General features: G+C 40.8%; 1 protein-coding gene across 9 annotated transcripts in view; it reads left to right on the plus strand.

The window, feature by feature from the left end:
- cast (calpastatin) overlaps window positions 1-18,081 on the plus strand; it is a 199,675-nt gene that overhangs the window by 18,112 nt on the left and 163,482 nt on the right. For 8 of the 9 annotated variants that reach the window (XM_067982870.1, XM_067982868.1, XM_067982866.1 and 5 more), the window contains exon 2: window positions 838-897. In XM_067982870.1, coding sequence (XP_067838971.1) covers window positions 838-897 — 60 coding nt within the window. Of the gene's footprint in view, window positions 1-837; window positions 898-16,571; window positions 16,620-18,081 lie in introns of those variants that run through there. The other variant, XM_067982869.1, reaches the window with a different exon arrangement.

Here is an 18,081-nt window from a genome sequence, read left to right on the forward strand (position 1 = left end):
ACACTTGGAGCTCAGCACCATCCAGGATAAAGCAGTCTACTTGATCAGCACCCCTGTTACTAAACTTGGAAAAGACTCTTTTATAAATGTGTGCCTGTACTCTACTACCTGGAAATGTGTTCGTCTTTCTCCATTATGAAATCCCTAGTTCCAGAATGTACAAGACACCAAAGCCACTAACGAAGCCATTGTAGTGGTTTTAAAAGGCCTTGTTGTGATGTAAAACTGGAAATCCCAGTGACTCACTAAGCTTCATTTCATAGAATCGTACAGTACAGCAGGAGGCCATTGGCCATGTGCTGCAAGAGCTATCCGATTAGCCCCCTGCTATTCCCCCATAGTCCTGTAAATTTTTCCATTTCAAGTATTTGTCCAATTCCTTTTTGAAAGTTACTATTTAACTTGCTTCTACTTCTCTTGCAGGCAGTGCATTCCAGATCATAACAACTCACTGTGTTAAAAAAAAATTCTCTTTATCTCCCCTCTGGTTCTTTTGCCAATTATTTTAAATCTGTGTCCTCTGTTTACCAACCCTCCTGCCAATGGAAACAGTTTCTCCTTATTTATTCTATTAAAACCCCTCCTAATTTTGAACACCTCTATTAAATCTCTCCTTAACCTTCTTTGTTTAGTTGCACTACTATACTTTTTGTACTTGTTCAAGGTACTCAGCAGCTAGTTTGCTTTGCTTTTTATATTTGTGTGCCTTGCATGTACAAATATATATTCCATTGTCTGTAAGTAACATGTTTCTAATGCACATAAGTCAATCTGAAAGGCCTCCCTGGAAATGGTTGAAGTAATTAAACTTTCATTTTGATTTCTTCTCTCCGACAGGGTGATAAAAAGGCTGCATCATCAAAACAAGGAGGCGGCACAAGTGCTCAAGCATCAGAGGTAAGAAAAGTAATAAACTTATTGAATATCCAGCAGAGTTACTAGGAGGTGAAGGCAGAAACTTTAATTCCAGCAGAGTTGGGAGGCTTTCTCTTTCATACACAAACAGTGGCTAACTGGTTGAGAGGAAAAATGGGTATTTTTGCATGATTTTGTAAATTCAGATTTTCAGTTCTGTGCTAGGCAGCTTTTACCAACTGAGCCACCAAAATATGGAAAATCTATTTATTAAAAACACTTAACATTCCATAGTCAAGGTGATCATTTTTTTTCCACATCTGTGGTTGTGAGTTTTTTCCCCAGGTGGTAGCTGGGATGTTGTGATTGGTGCACTTGTGCATGTTACTTTACATTTAGGTATATTTCACAAGATGTATGCTTTCCAGTTACCCTAAGGTTGTGGATTTTTTGGTTAGTTTTCAGAAAAATTAACTGGCCATTCTCTGTTGCATTAGCCAGTTGAAAACTAAAAATTATACCAGTAGAAAACTGAAGCATCCAGTTAGAATATACCTAAGTGAGATACCTGATTTATGCAAAGGAGGTTTCTGCCCTAAATAGATTCTGCCTCAGAAGTAATTGAACCATTGAGAATCATTGACTGTTGTGAACTCTATTAACAATCCTTGAGTAGACTGCTCAACACCCAGGAATTAGGTCTTGGGTTATGTAGGCTAGGGTTAACACTGGAGCATATATAGTACTTTCACGAGTAAGACCAGTCATGAATGTAGAAAATATCACATGCTTGATCTACTTCATACAGATTGCAATAACTATTCTAATTAATTTATAGTTATAAACAGTTTACAGAAGCAACACATTCACTCCAGCAATTTGAGCGCATAATCTAGGCTGACACTTCAGTGCCATATTGAGGGAGTGCTACACCGTCAGAGGTGCTGTCTTTTGTATGAGACATTAAACCGAGGCCCCATTTGCTCTCTTGGGTGGATCTAAAAGATCCCATGGCACTATTCAAAGAAGAGCAGCAGAGTTCTCCTAGCGTCTTGGCCAAAATTTAGCCCTTAACCAACATCACTAAAACAGCTTATCTGGTCATATAGCTCATTGTTATTTGTGGGACCTTGCTGTGTGCAAATTTGCTGCTGTGTTTCCCTATGTTCACAACAGTTACTACACTTCAGAAAGTACTTAATTGGCTGTGAAGCATTTTGGGCTGTCTTGAGGTCATGAAAGGCACTATATAGATGTAAGTTTCCTTTCTTTCTCTGTTTAAAATATCTACAACCCAGTCCTAATGGGTTAAATTACCCTTTTCAAGCTTCAGATTTTTTTGAGTACCAGTAAAATCCACTATACAACTTTTTTCAGTTTCTTGGAATGACAGTCATTTGTATTAACAGATGAGTCTTATTGATAGCTTTGATAAAAAGAATGCAAACTTAAGGTGTGTCTTCACAGATAGAAGGCCCAAATCATTATGGAGTTCTGCATGTCAGAATGGTTATCATCAACCATGTGGGATTGTGGGATGGTGGGGGTGGGAAACAGCAGCCAGACTAGGGACTCATACTTTTTTTCCTTTGATGTAAAAACAGTTTTATTGGGGGGGGGAGCACAGTCTTAACAACTTAGTAAAAAATGGAATGATGGCTTGTGATATTATATCCCCCCCCCCACCTGTGACTTTCACACGTAACCCCAGGTCAAACTGTGACAATAATTGGAAATTGTGTTTAAATTGTGTGTACATAACAAATGTACATAAAGTATTCCTGAGGAAGATTCCTGGAATGCTAATGAGAAGGTAAATGCCCATTGTCAGGAAGCCAAAAACCACAGAAATGGTTGCTAATCTAGTTCACAATCATTAAAAGCACGCACTCCTTATAAATATATAACCTGATTCACACGAGCAAAAGATATGAGTAGTTAGATGGCTGTGATTTAAACAAAGGGAAGATTTTACACTTCTGACCAACTCAGTCAGCGAATTTCCACCTAGAATGAATGGATGGTTGAAAAACTGTGGGCTGGGGAGAGCAAAACTGGAAAATTCTGGCCAGAATTTCCCTGTATCCATCTTGGATTCCGGTTGCCGTTAAGGATTAGGATAATTTATGCAAGTAGGCTTAGATAGACAAAACTTCATAGTGATTTAATAGATCTCTTCAGATGCTGTTCACAGGTCATTGGGGTCCTAGACTATGGATTCTGATGTTAATGGTTAGCCAAATGAAACTGCTTTTTGTCCCTAATGCTGACACAGCAAATTTACTGATTTATTGTATGCCTGATAAGAGGTAAAAATACTATATATTTCTTGGTTATTAACATGATTGAGAATTCTTTTCTCCCCTTAGTTGCCAAGGTGGATTTGTGGTTCTGCAACAAAACATGTCCTAAACATCCCCTTGCAGCCTTGCACAAATATTAATCTCTTCTAACTTATCTGCATTCCTCTGCAATACAAAATCAAACCTCATCCCAAACAATATCATTAGCTCAAAGTTTTATTTAATGGCTAAAGCTGCATACTTTTCAGCCAACGTCCCAGACTCTTCCATCACCATCCCTGGGTATGTCCTGTCCCACTGGCAGGACAGACCGACAGAGGTGGTGGTACAGTGATATACAGTCAGGAGGGAGTGGCCCTGGGAGACCTTAACATTGACACTGGACCCCATGAAATCTCATGGCATCAGGTCAAACATGGGCAAGGAAACCTCCTGCTGATTACCACCTACCGCCCTCCCTCAGCTGATGAATCAGTCCTCCTCCAGGTTGAGCACCACTTGGAGGAAGCACTGAGTGTAGCAAGGGCACAGAATGTAATCTGGGTGGGGGACTTCAATGTCCATCATCAAGAGTGGCTCGGTAGCACCACTACTGACCGAGTCCTGAGGACATAGCTGCCAGACTGGGCCTGCGGCAGGTGGTGAGCGAACCAACACGGGGGAAAAACTTACTTGACCTCGTCCTCACCAATCTACCTGTCGCAAATGCATCTGTCCATGATAGTATTGGTAGGAGTGACCACCGCACAGTCCTCATGGAGACAAAGTCCCGTCTTCGCACTGAGGACACCATCCAACGTGTTGTGTGGCACTACCGCCATGCTAAATGGGATAGATTTAGAACAGATCTAGCAGCTCAAAATTGGGCATCCATGTGGCGCTGTGGGCCATCAGCAGCAGCAGAATTGTATTCCACCACAATCTGTAACCTCATGGCCCGGCATATTCCTCACTCTACCATTACCAATAAGCCAGGGGATCAGCCCTGGTTCAATGAGGAGTGTAGAAGAGCATGCCAGGAGCAGCACCAGGCGTACCTAAAAATGAGGTGCCAACCTGGTGAAGCTACAACTCAGGACTGCATGCATGCTAAACAGCGGAAGCAACATGCTAGTGACAGAGCTAAGTGATTCCACAACCAACGGATCAGATCAAAGCTCTGCAGTCCTGCCACATCCAGTCGTGAATGGTGGAGGACAATTAAACAACTAACAGGAGGAGGAGGCTCTGCAAACATCCCCATCCTCAATGATGATGTGGAGATGCCGGTGATGGACTGGGGTTGACAATTGTAAACAATTTTACAACACCAAGTTATAGTCCAGCAATTTTATTTTAAATTCACAAGCTTTCGGAGATTTTCTCCTTCCTCAGGAAGGAGAAAATCTCCGAAAGCTTGTGAATTTAAAATAAAATTGCTGGACTATAACTTGGTGTTGTAAAATTGTTTACAATCCTCAATGATGGTGGAGTCCAGCACATGAGTGCTAAAGACAAGGCTGAATCGTTTGCAACCATCTTCAGCCAGAAGTGCTGAGTAGATGATCCATCTCGGCTTCCTCCCGATATCCCCACCATCACAGAAGCCCGTCTTCTGCCAATTTGATTCACTCCACATGATATCAAGAAACGGCTGAGTGCACTGGATACAGCAAAGGTTATGGGCCCCGACAACATCCTGGCTGTACTGCTGAAGACTTGTGCTCCAGAACTAGCTGCGCCTCTAACCAAGCTGTTCCAGTACAGCTACAACACTGGCATCTACCCGACAATGTGGAAAATTGCCCAGGAATGTCCTGTCCACAAAAAGCAGGACAAATCCAATCCGGCCAATTACCGCCCCATCAGTCTACTCTCAATCATCAGCAAAGTGATGGAAGGTGTCGTCGACAGAGCTATCAAGCGGCACTTACTCACCAATAACCTGCTCACCGATGCTCAGTTTGGGTTCTGCCAGGACCACTTGGCTCCAGACCTCATTACAGCCTTGGTCCAAACATGGATAAAAGAGCTGAATTCTAGAAGTGAGGTGAGAGTGACTGTCCTTGACATCAAGGCAGCATTTGACCGAGTGTGGCACCAAGGAGCCCTGGTAAAATTGAAGTCAATGGGAATCAGGGAGAAAACTCTCCAGTGGCTGGAGTAATACCTAGCACAAAGGAAGATGGTAGTGGTTGTTGGAGGCCAATCATCTCAGCCCCAGGACATTGCTGCAGGAGTTCCTCAGGGCAGTGTCCTAGGCCCAACCATCTTCAGCTGCTTCACAATGACCTTCCCTCCATCATAAGGTCAGAAATGGGGATGTTCGCTGATGATTGTACAGTGTTCAGTTCCATTCGCAACCCCTCAGATAATGAAGCAGTCCGAGCCCGCATGCAGCAAGACCTGGACAACATCCAAGCTTGGGCTCATAAGTGGCAAGTAACATTCGTGCCAGACAAGTGCCAGGCAATGACCATCTCCAACAGGAGAGGGTCTAACCACCTCCATTCCACGGCATTACCATCGCCAAATCCCCCACCGTCAACATCCTGGGGGTCACCATTGACCAGAAACTTAACTTAACCAGCCATATAAATACTGTGGCTGCAAGAGCAGGTCAGAGGCTGGGTATTCTGCGGCGAGTGACTCACCTCCTGACTCCCCAAAGCCTTTCCACCATCTACAAGGCACAAGTCAGGAGTGTGATGGAATGCTCTCCACTTGCCTGGATGAGTGCAGCTCCAACAACACTCACAAAGCTCGACACCATCCAAGATAAAGCAGCCCGCTTGATTGGCACCCCATCCACCACCCTAAACATTCACTCCCTTCACCACCGGCGCACTGTGGCTGCAGTGTGTACCATCCACAGGATGCACTGCAGCAACTCGCCAAGGCTTCTTCGACAGCACCTCCCAAACCCGCGACCTCTACCACCTAGAAGGACAAGAGCATCAGCCACATGGGAACAACACCACCTGCACGTTCCCCTCCAAGTCACACACCATCCCGACTTGGAAATATATCACCGTTCCTTCATCATCGCTGGGTCAAAATCCTGGAACTCCCTTCCTAACAGCACTGTGGGAGAACCTTCACCACACGGACTGCAGCGGTTCAAGAAGGCGGCTCACCACCACCTTCTCAAGGGCAATTAGGGATGGGCAATAAATGCTGGCCTCGCGAGCGACGCCCACATCCCATGAACGAATAAAAAAAATTAAACATCAAGGGAGCGGGTTGGGGGGGGATTTATTTTTAAATCTTTTGTGTATTTCCACTGCTTGAACCATGGTTGTTTGTAAATGTTGTGCCTGGTGCCTATATGGTGGAAGATTCTTGCAGGCATTTCTAATATTAGAAATTATACTTTTATGGGTATGATTTTGATTTGTTTTCAACATTGTAATTTTCTTTTTTGCTTGTTTGTGATATTAGCTTTTTCATTTACTGAAGAAAATTGGCAACCTAACACAGTGAAGAAATAATTTCAGCAATTTTCTCAGATTCATTTTGCGCCTGTTGTTGATTCTCGGTTGCTGGGTTTAGGGGGGAAACAGTACAATTTAGGTGGTTTGTGATTCTTGCTCATAGAAGCTTTCCTCTCTGAATTGAACTGGCTTTTGATTGCTTTGGCTTAAATGTCCCACTAATTAAATACAGTTGGATGCTTATCTTTATAGTTAACGCTACTTGAGTCTGTTTTTCTGCCCCACTTAAGTGTGAAGCTTTTGAGATCACACTTTCAGCTGTAATGCCTTTTGAGATGTGTGATACTAATTGCATTCACATTTATAGATATCTGCAAATTATTGCAGATTAGAAAAATAAAGTATGTCATAAATACAAATCAAATGGACTAGAATTAGCACAGGGAACCTTGGAAAGGACCTGGGAATAACAGTGGACTTATCAAAGTGAATGTCTAGACAATATGGGGGTGAAGCATTTAAAAGTTAATAAAATACTGCAACCTGTAATTCATTGTTCTAACTACAAGTCTATAGGGGATTTGTTGAGAGTCTATAAAGTGCACTGGTCAGCTCACTCAGTATATCACACTTCAAAAATGATGTCGGCATCGCAAAATAAGCTGTTAGAATAGGAAAAAAAGCTCAAATCTCTACATCTTAGGGAAACAATGATTGTGGGATGATTTTCTCAAACTATATATAATATTGAATGGCTTGCTTAAGAATATTAAAATAAAACAGATAAGTTGGATCAGTGGTCATAAATATAAAGGAGTAAAAAGTAAATTTTAAATCGGACATGAAAGAAAACTACCCAAAGGATTAATTCTGTAATTGTGTCAGGCATGGTAGTAGATATGGAGACTTTAGAGGATGTTCAAAAAGCAATTAAATGCTAGGATGGATGAACTAGTTGAGGGACAAGTTTTGTTGATCAAATGGCCGTCTCTTGACTTTTCCTATATTCTTATGTTTTTTCCACTTCATTCAGGCAGCAAATGACGGTAAATGGTGTTAAGTGTAGATACATAACATGTTTTTCAATGACTTGTTGAAAGTAGTAAACAATTTTACAACACCAAGTTATAGTCCAGCAATTTTATTTTAAATTCACAAGCTTTCGGAGATTTTCTCCTTCCTCAGGCAAATGAAAGTACTCATCAAGTAGCAATTTAAATGCTAAAGTGCATGTTTGGCACAAAATCACAACCTCAATAGCCTAAGTCCGCTAAAAAGGTTGGTGAACTGTTGCAAAGAAAGTTACTAATTGTAGATACTTTAAAACACCAGATGCACATGATCTACAGTTATGTTGATATGCGAGGTCACCCAATCAGTGCTCAACTCCATGTCTACCTCCTGTTTGCTATCGCTGATACAATCAAATACTTTAGTTTGAATGGCTGAGAGATCTAACAGCTTATCATGCACTGATAGATCAGAAAGACTGTAAAGACAATCTCCTTTGCATGAAATGTTATGACCTACAATTCAACAACAAAAGGCTCACTTTGGAAAGCCAAACATGGCCCAAGAGGGGAAAAATGAGCTGGTAGAACGGAGGGTGGCCAAACTATCCTGCCTTTTAGATCAAGGACCCTTGTCTGATTCCACTGATTCTGGTAAGTTTTGTTTTCTATTTTTACTGGATACATCTAATACTTCATGTTACAGACTTGGCTATTGTATGCATTACAGTAATGTGCATGCAAGTCCTTTTTAAAAAAAAATTAAAAATTGCTCCTTAGCATTTACTGTTAAATAAATTCAGTCCATCTTGAATTTTAAAAACATGGTTCTTATCCACAGAAAAAGTGTCTTCATTGTGATTGGAACAGGATCAAGCTGTTATGATCTAGGAGGAGAAGATAGTTGTTCTGCTGTACTTGATGTGACTGGGGAATACGTGGAACCAGAAGATGTACATCAAAATCCTTGTGGACAATAAGCACTTGAGCATATGATAGAAAGGCAATTTCTTGCATGCAGACATCCCGTACAGGACCATTGCAGATGAAGGCTCACTTGTCAGCCTCCAGCTTCCCCTCAAAAGTCCAGATTTGCAGGAAGGCGAATATTAACCTACATGTTAGGGTATAGATGCTTGTGATCATTGTGACATCATAGAATCATAGATTGTAGTTTTGATATATTAATGACCTGCACTTGGGTATACAGGGCATAATTTCAAAATTTGCAGATGACACGAAACTTGGAAATGTAGTAAACAATGAGGAGGCCATGGTGAAATGGGAGATGAAATTTAACGCAGAGAAGTGTGAAGTGATGCATTTTGGTAGGAAGAATGAGGAGAGCCAACATAATCTAAATGGTACAATTTTAAAGGGGGTGCAGGAACAGAGAGACCTGGGCGTGTACGAACTTTGAAGGTGGCAGTACAAGTTGAGAAGGCTGTTTTTTAAAAAAAGAATATGGTATCTTTGGCTTTATAAACAGAAGCATCAAGTACAAAAGCAGGAAAGTTATGCTAAACCTTTATGAATCACTGATTATGCCCCAGCTGGAGTATTGTGGCCAATTCTGGGCACCGCACTTTAGGAAGGATGTCAAGGCCTTAGAGAGGGTGCAGAAGAGATTTACCAGAATGGTACCTGGGATGTGGGACTTCAGATATGTGGAGAGACTGGAGAAGCAGGGGTTGTTCTCCTTAGAGCAGACAAGATTAAGGGGAGATTTAATAGAGGAGTTCATCATGAACGGTTTTGATTAGAGTAAATAAGGAGAAACTGTTTCCAGTGGTAGAAGGGCCGGTAACCAGAGGACACAGATTTAAGGTATTTGACAAAAGAACCAGAGGCGAAATGAGGAAAAAAAAAAATTACGCCATGAGCTCTTATGACCTGGAATGGACTGCCTGAAAGGATGGTGGAAACAGATTCAATAATAACTTTCAAAAGGGAATTGGAGAAATACTTGAAGGGAAAAATTTGCATGGCTATGGGGTAAGAGCAGGTGAGTGGGACTAATTAGATAGCTCTTTCAAAGAGCCGGCACAGGCACGCTGGGTTGATGGCAACGTGGATACAAAATTGTGATTCTATGATTTCTTTGCTGAAACCCTTCTTGAGAACGCCCAGGAAATCATCCACTATACTATGGCTCATGCTGCACTCCATGCTGAGGGTGGTCCTGCGAAGGGTTCCCATTGAAGATTTCTCCAAAATGAATTCATAATGTATATAAAATTTCTGAAGGAATTCCATTTTAATTTTATCTTCTGAAAATTTCACTAATTTCATAATTTCAACTTGCAGTTGATGTTTTAAAAATGAGTAGAATCTGCAGTAGTGCATACCTCAGCACCTTTATTCAATTTTACTACATTCGATGGTATTTTCAGTGACTTTTGCATTCATTTTCATTTAAAGTAATTGTAATTTCATCTAACTTTTGGTTAATGTTATCAAATGGGTATATTGGTTTAATAATGCCTTTACATCTTTCTGTTTTGTTTTTGTTGACTTGTGCCTCTTTTTGACTGATGGCTTTTTAGTTAAATTTTCAGTTTAAGTTGCACCTATTGGCCAATTTGTCAAACAAATTGAGGTATAGTTGTTGAAGAAATCCTGGAAACATCTGTTTTAGGTTTTATACAATATGCATTTGCATATAAATTTAGCATTTGAAATAAATTGTACCAATTTTCTAATTTGTATGTTGTCATAAACAAATTTTCACAATCATTGTATAATGTTGTTTACTAATACTGCACTTTGTTAATGTAGTATGAAGAGTCTGTTCTAAAATTGAAGCATGCTGCAGATCATTGTTTATCTCTAATATGTTAAAGATAACGTATTTTATTCTGAACCTTGGGCTGGAGAGAAAACTTTTTCTGCTCTTTGGGTATGTGTGTGTGTTTTTTTCTACAACTGCAGGAGTAGTGAATAATTGATTGAATTTGGTACTGTCGAAAAAAAATTGCCCACTTTAACATGAGTCGGTGATGTGAAGAGAAATTTGAACAAAGTATGAATTTTTACACAATAGACATGCACAAAACACGACGCGTGCATACAAAACACGGCTCATGCAAATCACAACACACGCAAAGCACAACATGCACATACGACGCACGCAAAACACAGCACACACATGAGCTCTGGTGCACAAGTTTTCAGCATTATAGCTGTGATAGTGTTAGCATGTTCATATTTGTCCAAGTGCTAATTCTAGTAACTGTTCCACGACTGATGTTAGACCAATAGGTCTATAATTTCCTGGTACCTCTCTCCCACTCTTCTTAAATAACGGAGTGACATTGGAAATTTTCCAATCCAAGGAAACAATTCCTGAATCAAGAGCGTTTTGGAAGATTATGACTAAAACATCTGCTTCTTTTAATTCCCTAGGGTGGAAACCATCAGGTCCTACAGATTTGTCACTCTTCAGTCTCATTATTTTTTCCATTACCATTTTTTAACATATTAAATCTGTAAATCCCAGCTGTAGTACTTTAGATTTGCATACAAGAACTCAGCTGTTCCAGTACAGCTACAGCACTGGTATCTACCCACCAATGTGGAAAATTGCCCAGATAAAAGCAGGTAAAATCAAACTAAACTTAATTACCACCCTATCAGACTTCTCCCATTAATCAGCAAAATGATAGAAGAAGTTGTCAAAAGTGCTATCAAGTGGTACGCACTTCCCAATATTCTGCTCACCGATGCTCAGTTTGTGTTCCGCCAGGACCACTCTGCTCCAGCCTTTATTGCTGCCTTGGTCCAAACAAGGATATGAGCTGAATTCTAGAGGTGAGGTGAGAATAACTGCCCTTGACATCAAGGCAGCAATTGATTGAATGTGGCACTTAGGAGCCCTAATAAAACTAAAATCAATGAGGATCAGGGGACAAATTCTCCAGTGGCTAGAGTCATACCTGTCACAAAGGAAAATGGTTCTGGTTGTTGTAGGCCAATCATCTCAGACCCAGGACGTCGCTGCAGGAGTTCCTCAAGGCAGTGTTCTTGGCCCAACTATCTCCAGCTGCTTAATCAATGATTGTCCCTCGGTCAGAAGAGGGGTTGTTTGCTGATGATTGCACTGTGTACAGCTCCATTCACAATTCCTCAGATAATGAAGCAGTCCGTAACCATGTACAAGACCTGGATAACGGCCAGGCTTGGGCTGACAAGTGGGAAGTAACATTTATGCCACAGAAATGCCAGGCAATGACTACCTCTAACATTCAATGATATTACCATCACTGGGTTCCCTCACCATCAACAGCCTGAGCAAGTCACTATTGACCAGAAACTCAACTGGACCAGCCATATATATGCTGTGCAGGTCAGAGGCTAGGTATGCTGCAATCAGTGGCTCACCTGCCTCCCTAAAGCCTCTCCACCACCTACAAAGGCATAAGTTAGAAGTGTAATGGACTATTCTCCACTTGCCTGTATGCATGCAGCTGCAACAACAGTCAAGAAGCTCAACACCATCCACTTGAGCAGTACCTCATCCACCCCTCTCCACCATTGGCGTAGCGTGGCTACAGTGTGCAGGTGGACGTAAAAGATCCCGTAGCACTATGCGAAGAAGAGCAGGGGACTTGTTCCTCGTGTTCTGACCAACATTTATCCCTCAATTAACATAATTGAAACAGATTATCTGCTCATTACCTCATTGCTGTTTGTGGGGCCTTGCTTGTGTTTTCATACATTACAACAGTGACAACTCAAAAGTACTTAATTGGCTGTAAACCACTTTGGGACATCCTGAGATTGTGAAAAGCACTATATAAATGAAAGCTCTTCTTTCTTTACTTTCTACAAGTTCCCCTCCAAGACACACACCATTCTGCCTTGGATATATTATTGTTCCTTTATCGTCGCTGGGTCAAAATACTGAAGCTCCCTATCTAATGATATTGTAGGGCACCTTCACCAAATGACTGCAGTGCTTCAGGAAGGCCCATTATCACTTTCTCAGGGTAATTAGAAATGGGCAATGAAGGCTAAGCTTGCCTGTAGCACCCACATCCTGTGAATGAATTTTAAAAAAGCAGGATCTTAAAAGAGAAGAGGGAGGTGGGGGGATGGAGTTGTTTAGGGAGGGAATTTCAGAGCATAGGGTCTAGCAGCGGAGTGAGAGAAGTGAGCGATGCACAAGGGGTTTGAGTTGGAGGAACACAGAATTCTTGGAGGGTTGTAGTACTGGCAAAGGCTACAGAGAGAGGGAGGTTGTGCGGTTCTTATGCTGTGAGTGATGGTGGGAAGGCCACATTCATTGCCCATCTTTAGTTGCCTTGAGAAGGTGGTAGTGGGCCTTCATGAACTGCTGCAGTCCTTCTGGTGATGGTGAACCCACAATGGTGCTAGGTAGGGAATTCCAGGATATTGATGCAGTGGCAACAAAGGAACTTGAAGGTAATGACGGTCCCACAATTTTGCTGCTCATGCCTCCTGAGGGAGGTGTTGTTGAAGTAAAGTGTTGCAATTCAGATTTGCTCCCAGCACTCTTCATTTGTGCTTGTTATGAAAATCAGCCTCCATACACAGGTCTGCATCTCCTACACACCTTATCAGCAATGATTACCGATAGATTTTTAAAAAAATGTACTTACCTTTCATTGGTGGCCGTAGGGGCTGCTGAAGAATCCTAAACGAAGCATGCCTGGCACCTGCTTATTGCAGGAAACAAATATAGACAGAAATATATTAAGTCAGCATATAAAAGAGTGATACAGTACTTTTCCCAGATAATGTAGGCTGTTTTCTGAAATCACAATAACAAAGCATTTCAAAATTCTGAGAGCCCTTTTTCAAAGTCTTTTCAACTAAGTATTTTGATGAGCTTTTTATGTTAGCACATACATTCTGTTTTAATGCAGTTGCCTGAAATACAGCTGAACTGAGTGAATTCAAGAACATGATGAAAGGCTGTTGTAATTATATCTGGTCCATGCAGCTTCTTGCACCTCAGATCGACTATTTTCCTCACTAAAGTTTCTTTAAAGAAGCCACAGTTCTTTTCTCAATGGGCAGATAAGTTTTAAATCCAGGCAGAAAAGGGTGAACTTTCAGGTTTTGATATGCCTAGGGACGTCTGGTCAGCTAATCTGAACCTGATCATGAACTGTTTATAGGCAAACAAAATGAACAAATGGGGTCTGACTTCCTTTGCATTTTAATATCAAATCCAGGCAACATTTATTTGTTTGCTCACTGCCAAGCCCTCACATGAGGACAAAGGAGAGAAGAAATCTTATCAAGTACAGCAGCCATTGCTTCCATTTTAAATATTTGAGTGCCTACATCTACCCAACCTTCAATAACAACAATTACATTGATATAGCGCCTTAATGTAGTAAAACATCCCAAGGCACTTCATAGGAGCGTTATCAGACAAAATATGACACCAAGCCATATAAGGAAATATTAGGACAGGTGACCAAAAGCTTGGTCAAAGAGTTAGGTTTTAAGGAACATCTTAAAGGAGAAGAGAGATGTGGAGATGTTTAGGGAGGTCACTCCAGAGTGTAGAGCCTAATCAGCTGAAGAGAGAGGAAATCTTAGTAGAAACAGCAGCCATAGCTTCCATTTTAAATATTTGAGTGCCTCGATCTACCCACTGTTCAATAACAAAAGCTTGCATTAATATAGCACCTTAATGTAGTAAAATGTCCCAAGGTGCTTCACAGGAGCGTTATCAGACAAAATATGACACCGAGCCATATAAGGAAATATTAGGACAGGTGACCAAAGCTTGGTCAAAGAGTTAGGCTTTAAAGAATGTCTTAAAGGAGGAGAGAGATGTGGAGACATTTAGGGAGGTAATCCCAGAGCGTAGAGCCTAAACAACTGAAGGCATGGCTGCCGATGATGGAGGTGGTGAGGGGAAGGAAATTGGGGGTGCACAAAAGGTCAGAATTGGAGGAACACTGAGTTCTCAGAGGGTTGTAGGGCTGGAGGAGGTTACAGAGATACGGAGGGGCGAGGACATGGAGTGATTTGAGCACAAGGATGAAAATTTTAAATTTGAGGTGTTGCTGGATTGGGAGCCAATGTAAGTCGGCGAGCACAGGGGTGATGGGTGAACGGGACTTGGTGCGAGTTAGGATATGGGCAGCAGAACTTGGATGAGCAGGAGTGTGGGGAGGGTGGAAGATTGGAGGCTGGCCAGGAGAGCATTGGTATAGTCTAGTCTGGAGATAACAAAAGCATGGATGAGGGTTTCAGCTGCAGATGGATTAAGACGAGCGGATACGGACGATGTTACGGAGATCGAAGTAGGTGATCTTGGTCTTCCAGCTACAGTTAAACTCCAGCAGTACCCCTACACATCAACAATCCTGGGGTAGGGTGGAGGGTTCCTGCTCCAGATAATTCCAGCAGTGCCCCTACACATTAGGGCTCCTGAGCTTTGTTTCGTGCCAATATGCAACTAGATTTTCCAAGTGAGATGTTCATTCTATATCAGGCAAATGGAAATGTTTGTTTTGGCTTAGGTTTGATTGATTGGTACTGATCAATTTATACAAGACAATGGTCATGTCACAGTTAGAATACTGTGCACCATTTTGGGGGCCATATTATAGAAAGGACATTAAAGCCAAAGACAGTGTGAATTCACCTGGATGATTCCAGGGATGGGACTATTTCTACTGGAGCAGGGGACGCTAAGGTGCTATTTAATAGAAGTTTTTAGATTTGTGAAGGGATTTAATTGGGAGAATCAAGAAAAACTGTTTTCTCTGTTTGGAGAAACTGTGATGAGAGATCATCAATTTAGATTTGCCACAGAGTGTGAGGAGGGAGCTTCTGAGAATTTTTTTAATGCAAAGAATTATTAGTGCATAGAATGCTTTCTTACAGACTAGTTACAGACTGTTGCACCATTTAAGGGAAATGTGGATAAATATTTGAGCAGAGGAGTATACAAGAATATTGATTGAGAGCAGGTCAGTGGGACCAGTTTTGGATTTCGGTGGCAGATCCGGCACAGACACGAGGGGTTAAATGATGGCCTCCAGTGCTGGTAAAGTTCTATGGCTCTATGAAAGCACTTAAGCATGACGATGGATTTCTGTGCCTGTCGGAAATGCCACTGATCAAAAAAAAATAGCAGAACTTGGTCATTCAAACTTGTTTTTCTTTGCTGATTAAACTGGATTTATCACAGGTGTAAACCAGGAATGAAACTTTCACGATTGTCCTGGTAAGAATACTCTGAATTTCAAACTTTGTTTCTGGTAATGCAAAACTGAACTTCACCCTTGGAGGTCAGAATATGTGAATATATTGGTACTAATTGCGTCAATAGACTTGTGATGAATTAATTTGGGCGTTTCTAAAAGCTATTAAATATTTACTACTAATTATTTTCAGGGAAGTAGTATTTCTCTTTTATAGATTCATTTTTATTGTAAGTTTAGAAAGTTATACAATATTTTACCTTAATTCATAAGGTGAACTAGTTAATTTATGAGTGACTAAATCTCACAAGTTGGATATGTGAACAAAAGAAAATGTGGAACAAGAATAAGACATTTGGTCCATCAAGTTGGTTCCTTTCACAAACCTATATAGTAAAGACGGAGATCCTAGCAAAGCACACTGTTTATGAGGCTGACTTCTTCAGCAACAGGCTGAAAAATTCCAATCCTCTTAGAGCAAAAGAAAAAATGTGTTTTGTCGATTGAAACGCTGTAACACCTTGATACAGACTTTCAGGACACGAATGGGTGTAGTCTGTGGGGGAAGGGTGACATTCTGTTGTCGGTGCGCAGTTTGCTTTTAGGAGCTGGTAATTGAAGTTGTATGTGTGTTGCTCTGTTGCTATGGCTATAACCTTTGAAAGAGTGGACCTTCCTGATTTGCCGGCTGACTTTACATGTTTCTGATTGTATGGATAATAAAACTCCACCCATCATTACACATTATAGGAACTCCCAAAAAATATTTCAGTCAGTGCTTGAACTAATAAGGATCTACACATTCTGATCAAGATGGGACAGATCATCTCAGGATTTTTCGGTGAGGTATATATGCTTTTAATTTGTTTATTAAGGGTGTGCCGGTTTGAGGCAGGTTTTTTTGTTTTTAAAAACACATTTTATAATTGTTATATGGAGGAAACTTTTGATTATTGGACTAACTTTGATCACTAAGTCTATAAAGAATAGGGTGTAACTTCTGGCTATGTACTGTGGAAGTTTGATTTTTTTTTAGTGAATTTTACTTATTCTTGGCAACCAACAATGGTGCGGAGAGCCACGATTCTCAACTATGGGATGCAAACTTAAATCACTTTGATTTGCATTTTGCTTGATACGGAGTAAATTTTGTCCATTCTCTGGTGAATTGTAGCACTTCAATTTTATGACCACTTCAGTTTATCACCCTCTGCAGTTGGTCACAACTCAGGTTGCACCTTCAGAGATGCAGTCGATTTCTAAACAATGTAAATGGAGAAAAAAATGCAAAGGGTACACGATGAAGAGCTGCAAGATAATTTTTACATATGTGTATAAATAGTATATATTAGTCTCCCATGGCATTGTAAATGGGGAGTGAAGACCAAACTGGCATTGACAACTGTTGTTGGTCAAAGAAGTGACAAAAAATTGAATAAAAACAGTTTGTAATATTAATATTATCCAGGCAATCTCACGTGGTGTTGCACACAGGGAGTCAAGACCAAATGTGGTCTTCAGGTGAAGCAGCATTAATTGGTGGGGACCAGGACACAATCCTAATTCAGTGTCCATTTTAAATCATACATTCCAACCGTACTTTTATATAATACTTAGATTTGATATTATTATTCATTAAATAGAAAAGTGTAGGGCAATTTAGGAAGCAGAGAAGTAGAATTGGTTTGAGTGTAGGAGTTTCTCTGCAGAACAGATTGAGGAGCTAAGAGATGCAAAACGGAGCTGCTACAGTGTAATTACAGCTGACAAATTTACGTAGTCAGTTTCCATTATAAATGTAGACATAGGAATTTATAATGGACATGTGCACATTGTAAGAATTAAATGCATAATATGTGTCCTATCTAACAAGTTATGATTGAGTTATGGGCAGTGTTATGAGTATGATATAAATTCATATAGCCAGCAACTATAGGCCAGTCAGTTTAGCCTCAGTGGTGGGGAAACTTTTAGAAACGATAATCCGGGTCAGAATTAACAGTCACTTGGATGAGTGTGGATTGATTAGGGAAAGCCAGCATGGATTTGTTAAAGGCAAATCATGTTTAACTAACCTGATAGAGTTTTTTGATGAGGTAATAGAGAGGGTAGATGAGGGCAATGCAGTTGATGTGGTGTATATGGACTTTCAAAAGGAGTTTAATAAAGTGCTGCACAGTAGGCTTATCATCAAGATTGCAGCCCATGGAATAAAGGGGGCAGTAACAACATGGTTACAGAATTGGCTAAGTGACAGGAATCAGAGAGTAGTGGTGAACGTTTGTTTTTTTGGACTGGAGGGAGGTGT

Source organism: Heptranchias perlo, chromosome 4, assembly GCF_035084215.1.
Source record: "Heptranchias perlo isolate sHepPer1 chromosome 4, sHepPer1.hap1, whole genome shotgun sequence".
Lineage (NCBI taxonomy): Eukaryota > Metazoa > Chordata > Chondrichthyes > Hexanchiformes > Hexanchidae > Heptranchias > Heptranchias perlo.